This window comes from Lycium barbarum, chromosome 1, assembly GCF_019175385.1.
Source record: "Lycium barbarum isolate Lr01 chromosome 1, ASM1917538v2, whole genome shotgun sequence".
NCBI classification, from domain to species: domain Eukaryota; kingdom Viridiplantae; phylum Streptophyta; class Magnoliopsida; order Solanales; family Solanaceae; genus Lycium; species Lycium barbarum.
This window is the reverse complement of record NC_083337.1, coordinates 123829468-123842108: the sequence shown is the minus strand read 5'-3', so window position 1 is coordinate 123842108 and position 12641 is coordinate 123829468. Positions and strand designations below refer to the sequence as shown.

Genomic DNA, 12641 nt, shown 5'->3' with positions numbered 1-12641 from the left:
CTATTACCGGATCACCAACAGGAGTGGATACCTCAAAAGGCTTTATTGACTTGGGTTTCACTCTAATACGATCAACAATATACGGAGTAATATACGACAAGGTAGAACCCGGATCAATCAATGCATAAACATTATGAGAGAATATGGATAATATACTTGTAACCACGTCAGGGGAGGACTCAAGATCCTGATGTACGGCTAAAGCATAAATACGGGGTTGGGTGCCACCTGAACTGGATGTTACCCCTCTGCCTCTACCACGGCCTGCTGAAACCTGGGGAGTCTATCCTACGGGGCGCACAGATGAAGAAGAACCGACTACTGATCTTGTGGGCTGAACCCCACCTCTACCGTACACCGAGGGACTCACGCATCACATACCCAGTCTATCCACAAACATAACAACATTTGAACCTTGGCGACACGGGCCCGAATGTAAACCGAGTGGATAAAGACACATGGTCAGCAATGAGAGTAAAATGGCACATAACACACTTGACCCTCATCCTGTTCATTGGTGAACTTACGCCAATATAATACACTCACCAGCCGCATTTTCTCTTACACACAACTAACTTTAAACAATAAGGCTCAAAACAAACAGACCCCTAAGAAAAAAGAAACTCTTAGAGGGAAAGGTGGGAATCATTTAACACCTAGGCTTTGACAAGTATTAATGGTAGTTTATTTGGTTATAGGTGTATTTTCCCCTCCCTTTTAGAGATGGTTAGACTGTTTGTCACGACCCAACCCCGTAGGCCGCGACTAGTGTCCGAGCTGGACACTCGTACGTACCCAATAACCCAAACCAGCATATAAACAAAGTATACAGATGTAGAAGTCGAACGACGTTATTAACTATCACAGATAAACAGATATAGCGTGTGGAAGCCGATAAGGCTATCACAGAGTATCAACCCAAAACATATACACAACCCACATGTATGTCTACAGACCTCTACGAACAATACAGGATTATAAGACGGGACAGGGCCCCGTCGTATCCCTGAATAAACATGTACATATATAACAGAAAAGTCTATACCAAACGTGGGCTCCGGACAAAGGAGCACTCCAAGACCGCAGGGTAGCCGTCCTAAGCGGGCAGATCTCCAAAGCTGGTATCTGTACCTGCGCGGCATGAAACGCAGCCCCCCCGAAGAAAGGGGGTCAGTACGGAATATGTACTGAGTATGTAAAGCAGGAAGTATAATAAATAGAATCATAACCGGAACAGGAAGTACAGAAAATGAATGCAATGACCAGAATATCAAGGATGCTTACTTACAAAACATAGATAATGCATGTCAAACATATGCCATATCCGGCCCCATTAGGGGACTCGGTGAACAGAACGTGGTCGCCACCCCGTCACTGGCGCCACAACACAGCATACCCCAGAGTAGGGAATAGCTCCGTAACATATCATAACATATCAGATGGCCATATCACATCATATCATATCATATCATCAAATATCAGAATATATGTACATGGCACAGGATACTCCAGAACCCACGAACATGTCATACATGCCCCCTCACATCGAGGCACGGCGAACAATGCAGTGCAATACATTTAAAAAAGACTCGACAAAGTAATCTGAATGATAGGTCATTTAGAAAAAGAATCAGACGATAGTCACAGTACGTACCTTTCGGATGTTACGATGGATTATGTTAAAACAAAACTTCTGAGATCGTTTGTACATATCAAAATTCATCACGGGACTCAATGGAATAGTTAAAACAACTATCGTTTAGTAGCCGGTACAATAGCCAAAAGTTTCCTTTGATTACCATACGGAAATAAGTCAATAGAATAATACAAAAATGTCTCAGAAATTGTGGGCCCACCTCGGGTCAAGTCGAGGTGGTGTACATAAATTACGAACATTAGACTTTATGGAGTCATCCACAAAAGTTTTAGGGCAATCCGGTTCTGTTTGTGAGAGTTACGGATGTTTAAACTATTTTTCTATCAAAGCATAAAGTACCTAATTCAATTACATTGAATGAATAAGGGTCAAAATTAGGATCGGATTTCTAGGAATAGAGTTTCCCCCGAGGCTCGTATCATAGCCTATTATGTCTAGGACATGCCAAAAGAAGGAAAGGTAAAGCTTTACATACCTTATTCGCTCCTTAAGCTAATCCAAACTCAAGTTCCGCGCTTCACAAAATCTACAATTGGTCACAAATACCAAACATTAACTATAGGCATTTAGGAATCCAATCTTAAGTTAACACTTGCCTACAAAAATTTCGGCAGCATCTCCTCTGCAAATACAACATCCCCGAGAATTCAACTCGGCTAAACATACAACAACAAATCCGAGAATTTAACTCGGCCAACTTAGCAACAACAATGCCAACAATGTCGACAATCAATTCCAAACACATTCCAATGCTCATAACTTCTCTCTACAACTTTGACGATTTTCCATTTATGTTCAATTCATAATTGTTTACATATTCAAATACTAGCCCGCAACCATTCACACACAACATCCAAGAATATTACAAACAATCCGTACAACATTTAAACAATTCAACCAACACTCTTCTTCATCCGAAACCTTCTAAATGTAACAAAAACCATAACAACACATTTCCTTCATTCAAGTTCATAAACTACCCCAACAATTACACACTAACAATATTATCTTCCATAAATACAAAAAGTGACATTAAAATCACATTAGCTTCTAAAACAATTCTCTAACACTTACAACTTCAATTAAAATCATTAAACTTTCATTTCCATCATAGATGCCATTGCAACAATAATCAAAATACTTAAGAAAAATTGTTTCATTCTTTCCATACCATACCATAACTCACACGGCCCATCTCCAACATTCACATCTTCAACCGAAATCATCAAACTTCCATTTTCAATTTAGAATCCGCAACAACGACCACTAGAATGCTATGTAGAAATCAATTAATCTTGCCTACACAACACATGCATACACACGGCTATACCATGCAAACTTCCATATTTTCATGAATTCTCTCCATTTCTACATACTACAACATAAACAACCCTTCATAACATATAGAAAGGGGATTAATTCTTACCTTTTCTTCCTAACTTCTTCACTTGGCTAGAATTGTAGATTGCAAGAATAAATGTTTTTCTTGCTTCAATGACCTCTTCACCTTGCTAGGGACCTTTCAATTGATAGGAAAATAATTTTTGAACAATTTTTCCTCCAAGGTTCTTGCTCCACACCTATGGCCGAATTTGCTTCTTCTTTTTTCTTCTTTTTCTCAAGTTTCTTTTTCTCTTGAAAGTTCTTGAAAGTATGATGAATAATATGGTGGCCACCTCTTTTTATCACATGGATTTAATTCTCCATGGGTTTGGGCCATACTCCATGGCCGGCCACCTTTGGGCCTTTTTTTTTTTCCAAGCCCAATTACTTCATGTTCATTTCTTGTAATTCATGGAACTATATTTCCAAAATTCAAATTTTTCCCTTAGCCTTCCTCGATATCTCCGCATCAATATTTTTCATGAACAACATATATATTAAATTAGATCAAATATGGCCTTAACTCTTACTAGTCACAATTATTTCAAATTTTTCCGAATACGAAAAATACGGGATATAACATCCTCCCCCCTTTAAAACATTCGTCCTCGAATGTTGGATTGGCCTTATGGGGTATTACAATGCTTTGGGGAGGTTTCCTTTGCCGCACACGATCATTTAACACATCCATTTTAGAAGCATATTGTTTGGCCGCAATACTTTAACCGAAACCATGTCGTTGGTATATAACTTTCTCACCTGACCATCCGTTGTAGACACAGATCAATTGGATAAAGCCTACTATATTTCAAATTGAGTTTCTCCTTTTAATCTTACATTCTAAGCATTTGTCCCATCATGACTTTGTCGCTGACGAGCATAATGGTCATATTTCCCTTCAAGGCTAGTTATATCCACATCCAAAACGTATACGTGATATTGCTTTGCCGTTTCTTGCCCTCTGCAGTTCGACTATACTCATAATGACTTGTGATTCGAGTCCAGTTAATTTCTTAACTCGTAACATCTCTGGATTCCTGCCGCAACTCTTCCTTATCCCCTCTCCTCACATTCCCTAATGCCAGTATACTCGTCTATAACTTCCTTGGATTAGTACTCGCTTCATTGATCGTTATTCCTTGTTGACTTTCTGGCGTGGACTTCTTATAATCGTAATTGAGCATAGCTTCAGGTTAATCATTCTTTTAGTTCTATAGTGTTTACCCCCATGTTCAGTGTGGTTAATGGTCCACGAACTATCTTCTACCACCCGATGGGTTCTTTTATCTTTCATTCATATAAGCAGTGTGCTTCCTTTCTTCGAGAAGTTATTAACTGCCAACCGTGGTTACTTTATTGTGATAGTTGTTATCCGAGGCGCCCTTTGGTTTTGTTGTCCTCTTCATTGACCTTGTGGATTTAACTTGTATACTTTTCTTGCTCTCTTTATTACCTCCTTGGGCACATCTTTATATATCTAGATACTACGCAAGTTCCCCTCTATACAAGAAATTAAATTATGATTAAGGAATATCGAGGTTCGTGTCAGCATGAAGTATCTTTTCTAAGTGTCTTCCATATTTTTTTTCCATGTCTACCTCATGGTACGCTTGTTGTTGAGTCATTTCTACGTCCTCTGTACCCTTCACGGTATGCCAACATCCCTCGAACTCTGGCCCCGAGCTGATAAGTCTCCTTTTCTGGAGCTTGAATTGTCATAATTCATTTGATCCTAGTATATTCTCCCCCACTTTATTAAGAGGGGGCATACACGTCTATGCCCTTTAAGTAACTGTCGCTTTCCGCGATCCTCTTACAATTGGAGTTCTTTTATGGCGGAGTCTGTCTTGTCTATCTCTTTACTAACTACGTTCTCGTATCTAATCGATATATTTATAAGGGCATCTATTTCCAACCTTTACTTTCCTTCCCATTCCGATATATCCCTGTCCTTTATGTCTGACGGTGTCATTACCTCTTTTGGTGCGTAATCATTTCTAGTTACTTTCTCTCCAAATACTTTCATTTTCCTTCGATCGAGCCATTAGTATCCCTGATCGTTTCTTAGGGGGTAGCTTTCTTCTCTTACTGCTTATAGCATTAGCCCTAAGGTTCGTAAAGTATTCTTTATATACGCGGATCGGTTCCATTCTTAGATCCCCCTTTCTCTTTTCAAGCACCCACTTCTTGATATCCTATTACTCAAGGTCTTTACCAATAATCCTCAGCACTACCTTAAATATCATCTTAGCTCCTATCCGTTTGTTGTCGGTTTCCGAATTTCGCTAACCGATTTCCGCATGGGATTTCATTAGAAATTTAAGTGTTCACAACCCGCCTGCTGTAATGTCAGTCGATTCTATCTTACCCTCGCATTTCTCTTATCCGCTTCCCCCTTTAGGGTGTTCCCATAGCATTACCTATTTATATTCCTTTCTATGTCTCCGTTTAAATTCTTCAACTCATATAATTCTTTTCCAATCTATTTTGTACACTGTACCATATCCACGTCCTCCTTTATATCACCTGTAACTTAGATTATCCCTGTATAAAGTCCTAACACAATCACGAGGAGACAAGAACTCTCGATATCTCGTACAACATCTAACCTGATGGTTAGTGCTCGAGTAATGTCATTGTGGTAGTAATATGTCCAGGCCATACTCCATTAGTTCCCGTCTATAGGTAGTTAGTGCCTATAATCGTCTCAAATCCTCCATCTAGTAACTTTTATATTTTGACAATAAATGTTCCAAGCTTTCTTATAACACCATCTTCCTCCCAATGGATATCGTCTGTTCTTTCTGATACTTACAACATATCAGTTGTTTCGTAAATTCCCAATCCTTGTCTCTTAAGGATTTCATTACTCCCGAGGTGAGGTCATATATACGCAGTATGTAGGATTCCTTTATGTCTCATGCCCTTTCACTCTTCTCGTATACTCATTACTGACTTCCAATCTCACTCGAAATCATGCTAACCTCACCTTAGTAGTGGTCTTGTTTTATAACCCTTTGTCGTGCTGCACCTTTAGTCCGTAACTATATAATTCCCATTCCATTTCCAATTAGTTGATCACAATTTAATAAGCTGTGATTATGGGACCTGCTTCAACCCCCCATCCGAAGAAGCTAGAATCTGACAAGCACCACAGGACATCCTAGTGCTTGATTCGCATGGTTTACCTTTAGATTCATTCTTGAGCCATGAATGAACCATTTAGGTTGCAACTACTGGTTGTATACTTTGCACTCCTTCAATATGGTAACACTCGATCACCGGACGTTATTGCCCATCAATATAAGCCTCCTTCTACAGTACAATGTGGTTGGAACGTACTTTAGCCCGTTTAAATGACTTGCTAATTCATTGCTCATATACGCTTCTTCAAGCAAGATTTCCCCAAATAAAAATGTTACCTCTTATGGATGATGTGGGAAGTGTCTCTTAAAGCTTTGGTCCAACATAGCCTATTACTCTTTCCTTTCCTGTTCTTATCGTTATTTCCCATTAACATATAACCTTCATTCCCCACTTTCCCTACCGAACTTAATAAGTCCTTTTTGTTCATTCTATAGCTCGCTTACAAACTTGTTCTTCAAATTTTTACGCAAATGGTTTCATGCTTCGCCTGTCGGCTCTTTTAAGGCTTTGCTTCATTATGTCTCTTACTTGTCACCTTTCTGACATTCTGATTTCCTTGCCTTCCGTTTACTCACTCATTTCCCTTTCCAAATATTATTGTGTTGGAATTTTTCCGACCTTAACTTGTAGTGAAATCAGCGTTCGTTTGTTTCATAACATCTGTACCTTACCTTTCGCTTTGTCCCTTGAATTCCGTTCAGTTAACGTTTTCCGTATATCGCAACATTAGTTGCTGGAACTCACTTCTCAATCAATACAGTCACCGGTGGAAGGTCATACGCATACATATACATTTACTACCATTTTGCTTACAAACATTTCCAACCGCTATTTAAATTTACTCTGATTCCCGAGCTGTGTTGCGCTTTCTCCCTTTTCACCAATCTAATCCGACTCAACCTACGCGACCTCTATAAGTGTTCCTAGCCACTCCGCACACTCTAATTTCCTTTAGGTTACCCCAAATTCTCATTTATCTCTTATACCTATACTTACGAAAATTTTAGCATATTTCCCAGGGGGTCACCCATTCCAGAATTATTCTGATCCTAGCACGCTTAACCTTAGAACTTCAGTGCATTCAGATGCGTTAATGCCGGTATAATAGCGTCGACTGTCTCGCACGACCTTTATCACGTAATTTAAGGCAAGTCGGGGTTCTAACAACTTCCAAAACGTTTCTCGTAGCGGGTCCCACCCCGATCTAGAGAGGATCTTTTTACTTTCCTGGTCATACAATTACCATATTGCCCTTCTGAATCCTCAACATTCACTCTCATCTGTACACAGGATTATCTTTTATCCGAGGTTTTCTAGATTCACACTGGTGGCGGAGACATCCCAGTCGCCATTACTCATAACTACTGGGTCTCTGGCCCTTTTTAAATTTCTGTTTGCCGTCATTAAATAGTACTCTACAGAAGTTACACATACATAGAAAATGCCAAGAAACTCATGTACCTGTAGCTGATTGGTCTCGGGTCTGATCTGGGGAGCTGCCATGTGAAATGTGTTCCTCCTCGACATCTCTTTGCCATCCGCTCGTCTGACTCTCGCCATTACCCACATCTGAATCGAAGGAATATAGATGACCAGGCAATTCCTGGTTTACTGACGACCAGGATAAGGGACTGGAGTAGTCCGTAACACTCACCGGGGAGGCCTTTCTAACATAATGCTCTACCACAGGAGCAGCTGGCATGTCCCCGGAAATCTCTTCCTCCGGTGTCCCAGAAGAATGCTCTGATAGATCTGTATTATGACTATCCTCCTCCCTAGAGGTAAGAAACTCTGGAGGAATCGTCGCCGGATCCTCCGAGGGATCTGTATCATAGCTGCCCTCCGTGGGATCCTCTGCTCTGGGGGTCAGAAACTCCGAAGGAATTGTTGCTGGGTCCTCCGACGGATCAGTTTCAATCGAATAGCTGAGGCTCCTCTTACTCGGCTCTGGAGATACTCTAGGGGCCTTCTTAGCACCACCACTAGTTGAAGCTGCCCTCTTCATCTTTTGTCAACCTACAATCACCTGCAGGAAGAGGATCAGAAACAATTTCCCAAAATACTGACGCTATCGCTATTTTGGAGCCTCGCTGTAGACACAGCAATTTGTCGGAAGGAAACCATCCTAATATTACAGCTCTATCGCACAATCTAAGATCCAAAGAAAGGTAACATCCTAAATGTCCTGTAGCCTCCTGTTTATAGATGTACTGCACAACACACCGATAAACAGGACTCTACTAGACACGGTCTATAGACACTCCGAGGACGAAGCGCTCTGATACCACTTTTGTCACGACCCAACCCCGTAGGCCGCGACTAGTGTCCGAGCTGGACACCCGTACGTACCCAATAACCCAAACCAGCATATAAACAAAGTATACAGATGTAGAAGTCGAACGACGTTATTAACTATCGCAGATAAACAGATATAGCGTGTGGAAGCCGATAAGGCTATCACAGAGTATCAACCCAAAACATATACACAACCCACATGTATGTCTACAGACCTCTACGAACAATACAGGATTATAAGACGGGACAGGGCCCCGTCGTACCCCTGAATAAACATGTACATATATAACAGAAAAGTCTATACCAAACGTGGGCTCCGGACAAAGGAGCACTCCAAGACCGCAGGGTAGCCGTCCTAAGCGGGCGGATCTCCAAAGCTGGTCTCTGTACCTGCGCGGCATGAAACGCAGCCCCCCCCCCCCCCGAAGAAAGGGGGTCAGTATGGAATATGTACTGAGTATGTAAAGCAGGAAGTATAATAAACAGAATCATAACCGGAACAGGAAGTACAGAAAATGAATGCAATGACCAGAATATCAAGGATGCTTACTTACAAAACATAGATAATGCATGTCAAACATATGCCATATCCGGCCCCATTAGGGGACTCGGTGAACAGAACGTGGTCGCCACCCCGTCACTGGCGCCACAACACAGCATACCCCAGAGTAGGGAATAGCTCCGTAACATATCATAACATATTAGATGGCCATATCACATCATATCATATCATATCATCAAATATCAGAATATATGTACATGGCACAGCATACTCCAGAACCCACGTACATGTCATACCTGCCCCCTCACATCGAGGCACGGCGAACAATGCAGTGGAATACATTTAAAAAAGACTCGACAAAGTAATCCGAATGATAGGTCATTTAGAAAAAGAATCAGACGATAGTCACAGTACGTACCTTTCGGATGTTACGATGGATTATGTTAAAACAAAACTTCTGAGATCGTTTGTACATATCAAAATTCATCACGGGACTCAATGGAATAGTTAAAACAACTATCGTTTAGTAGCCGGTACAATAGCCAAAAGTTTCCTTTGATTACCATACGGAAATAAGTCAATAGAATAATACAAAAATGTCTCAGAAATTGTGGGCCCACCTCGGGTCAAGTCGAGGTGGTGTACATAAATTACGAACATTAGACTTTATGGAGTCATCCACAAAAGTTTTAGGGCAATCCGGTTCTGTTTGTGAGAGTTACGGATGTTTAAACTATTTTTCTATCAAAGCATAAAGTACCTAATTCAATTACATTGAATGAATAAGGGTCAAAATTAGGATCGGATTTCTAGGAATAGAGTTTCCCCCGAGGCTCGTATCATAGCCTATTATGTCTAGGACATGCCAAAAGAAGGAAAGGTAAAGCTTTACATACCTTATTCGCTCCTTAAGCTAATCCAAACTCAAGTTCCGCGCTTCACAAAATCTACAATTGGTCACAAATACCAAACATTAACTATAGGCATTTAGGAATCCAATCTTAAGTTAACACTTGCCTACAGAAATTTCGGCAGCATCTCCTCTGCAAATACAACATCCCCGAGAATTCAACTCGGCTAAACATACAACAACAAATCCGAGAATTTAACTCGGCCAACTTAGCAACAACAATGCCAACAATGTCTACAATCAATTCCAAACACATTCCAATGCTCATAACTTCTCTCTACAACTTTGACGATTTTCCATTTATGTTCAATTCATAATTGTTTACATATTCAAATACTAGCCCGCAACCATTCACACACAACATCCAAGAATATTACAAACAATCCGTACAACATTTAAACAATTCAACCAACACTCTTCTTCATCCGAAACCTTCTAAATGTAACAAAAACCATAACAACACATTTCCTTCATTCAAATTCATAAACTACCCCAACAATTACACACTAACAATAGTATCTTCCATAAATACAAAAAGTGACATTAAAATCACATTAGCTTCTAAAACAATTCTCTAACACTTACAACTTCAATTAAAATCATTAAACTTTCATTTCCATCATAGATGCCATTGCAACAATAATCAAAATACTTAAGAAAAATTGTTCATTCTTTCCATACCATACCATAACTCACACGGCCCATCTCCAACATTCACATCTTCAACCGAAATCATCAAACTTCCATTTTCAATTTAGAATCCGCAACAACGACCACTAGAATGCTATGTAGAAATCAATTAATCTTGCCTACACAACACATGCATACACACGGCTATACCATGCAAACTTCCATATTTTCATGAATTCTCTCCATTTCTACATACTACAACATAAACAACCCTTCATAACATATAGAAAGGGGATTAATTCTTACCTTTTCTTCCTAGCTTCTTCACTTGGCTAGAATTGTAGATTGCAAGAATAAATGTTTTTCTTGCTTCAATGACCTCTTCACCTTGCTAGGGACCTTTCAATTGATAAGAAAATAATTTTTGAACAATTTTTCCTCCAAGGTTCTTGCTCCACACCTATGGCCGAATTTGCTTCTTCTTTTTTCTTCTTTTTCTCAAGTTTCTTTTTCTCTTGAAAGTTCTTGAAAGTATGATGAATAATATGGTGGCCACCTCTTTTTATCACATGGATTTAATTCTCCATGGGTTTGGGCCATACTCCATGGCCGGCCACCTTTGGGCCTTTTTTATTTTTTTTTTATTTTTCCAAGCCCAATTACTTCATGTTCATTTCTTGTAATTCATGGAACTATATTTTCAAAATTTCAACTTTGCCCTTAGCCTTCCTCGATATCTCCGCATCAATATTTTTCATGAACAACATATATATTAAATTAGATCAAATATGGCCTTACCTCTTACTAGTCACAATTATTTTAAATTTTTCCGAATACGCAAAATACGGGATATAACATTGTTCTTCTCTACCTGAGACCTTTATGAGTCCTAAGATCATGAGGAGAAGGTCAAGGAGATGAAAGAAAAAGTTTCAGGCCCCTGAAAGGGAAATAGGATAGGGTGGGGTCATCACCTCCCTATCTCTTTTTCCTGAGTCTCTTTTTAGCAAAAAAGGATCCTGGGCCTCACTGGTCACTACCTCCAGTTCATGCCCAGGCTCACCTTTTCCTCTCCCAAAACCCTTTCGCCCATCCTATGGCCTTACCCTAATCATCCAGTGATACACTAGAGGTCCTAGGAAGATTTACAACCATCCAACTCTATCATAACTTCTTTTAATAAATTCATGAAACTAAATTCCAACCTTTAAGACTCTTGTGCCCAAAATTAGTTGTAAGTACTAGGGCCAGACCTCTCATAAACACTTATCAAACAATAGCAAGCTAGTTGAACTCATGAAGACTATGTCCAAATTATAAAAGTAAACCTTAGTCATCAAGTTCAAATGTGATATACTGGGAACAGGCCCACTCTGAACATATAACAAACTGCGACAAGCTAGTGTTTCCTTAACAACTTCATTACTGAAAATTATGATCATAAAAAGGTCTTTGTTTTTAACTACATTATATTTCAAAAGAGAAAGAGAGCATACTCCCTTTTTCCATCAGGGTCAGACCACACAAAGGAAATAATCAACAGACTTCAAACACCATCATTTTAGCCTTATCGCCACTCTGTTTAAACGAACTTAGCTCTCATTATTAAAGCGAAACACAACAGTATCCAGGAAAGTCGCACAAGGACAAGCTAAGCAAGATTTATAACACGGGCCCCGTTATCCTTCCTTCTTTTATCCGTTCCTTACCTATTAGTATAACTAGGTGATAAGTCCTCAAAAAAATAACAAGGTTTTCCTTCACACAGACATGACTCATGGGCAACTTCTACACATGAGGTCACACATACACACATTTTTACCAAACTACCAATCTTTAAATCCTTCTTTTGTGCCATTTTTTATCAGAATAGACATATTTCATGGCTAGGTGAGAACAAACATGGCAATCACCTCTTAACCAACCTGTTAGACTAGGTGATTTGCCCCTTTTTTTTTAATCAAACATAGACCATCTTAGAGCTGCTCTGAACCTAGTTTATTATAGCAATATTAGAAACCTTTTAGACTCAAACACGTCAAAACCACACACTCCACATGTACTACTCAGAGGCATTTTAACAAATTCCCACACTTACCACAAGCAGGACAATCAGA

General features: G+C 39.7%; 1 protein-coding gene across 1 annotated transcript; it reads right to left on the bottom strand.

Annotated features, from left to right (window-relative positions):
* Window positions 1-859: 859 nt before the first annotated feature.
* Window positions 860-8200, bottom strand: LOC132598520 (uncharacterized). Its single transcript, XM_060311486.1, has 2 exons — window positions 7649-8200; window positions 860-1131 (listed from the first exon to the last, which is right to left on the bottom strand). Exons 1-2 carry the CDS (start codon window positions 8190-8192, stop codon window positions 1097-1099), a joined length of 579 nt encoding a protein of 192 aa, XP_060167469.1. The 5' UTR covers window positions 8193-8200; the 3' UTR covers window positions 860-1096.
* Window positions 8201-12641: the final 4441 nt, after the last annotated feature.

Excerpts from the sequence above, each read along its gene's own strand:
- LOC132598520 (XM_060311486.1), bottom strand. The coding sequence starts at position 8,192 with ATGAAGAGGGCAGCTTCAACTAGTGGTGGTGCTAAGAAGGCCCCTAGA. Across the intron at positions 1,132-7,648 it reads CCGAGACCAATCAGCTACAG|GTACAGATACCAGCTTTGGA; the intron begins GTACATGAGTTT and ends CATGCCGCGCAG.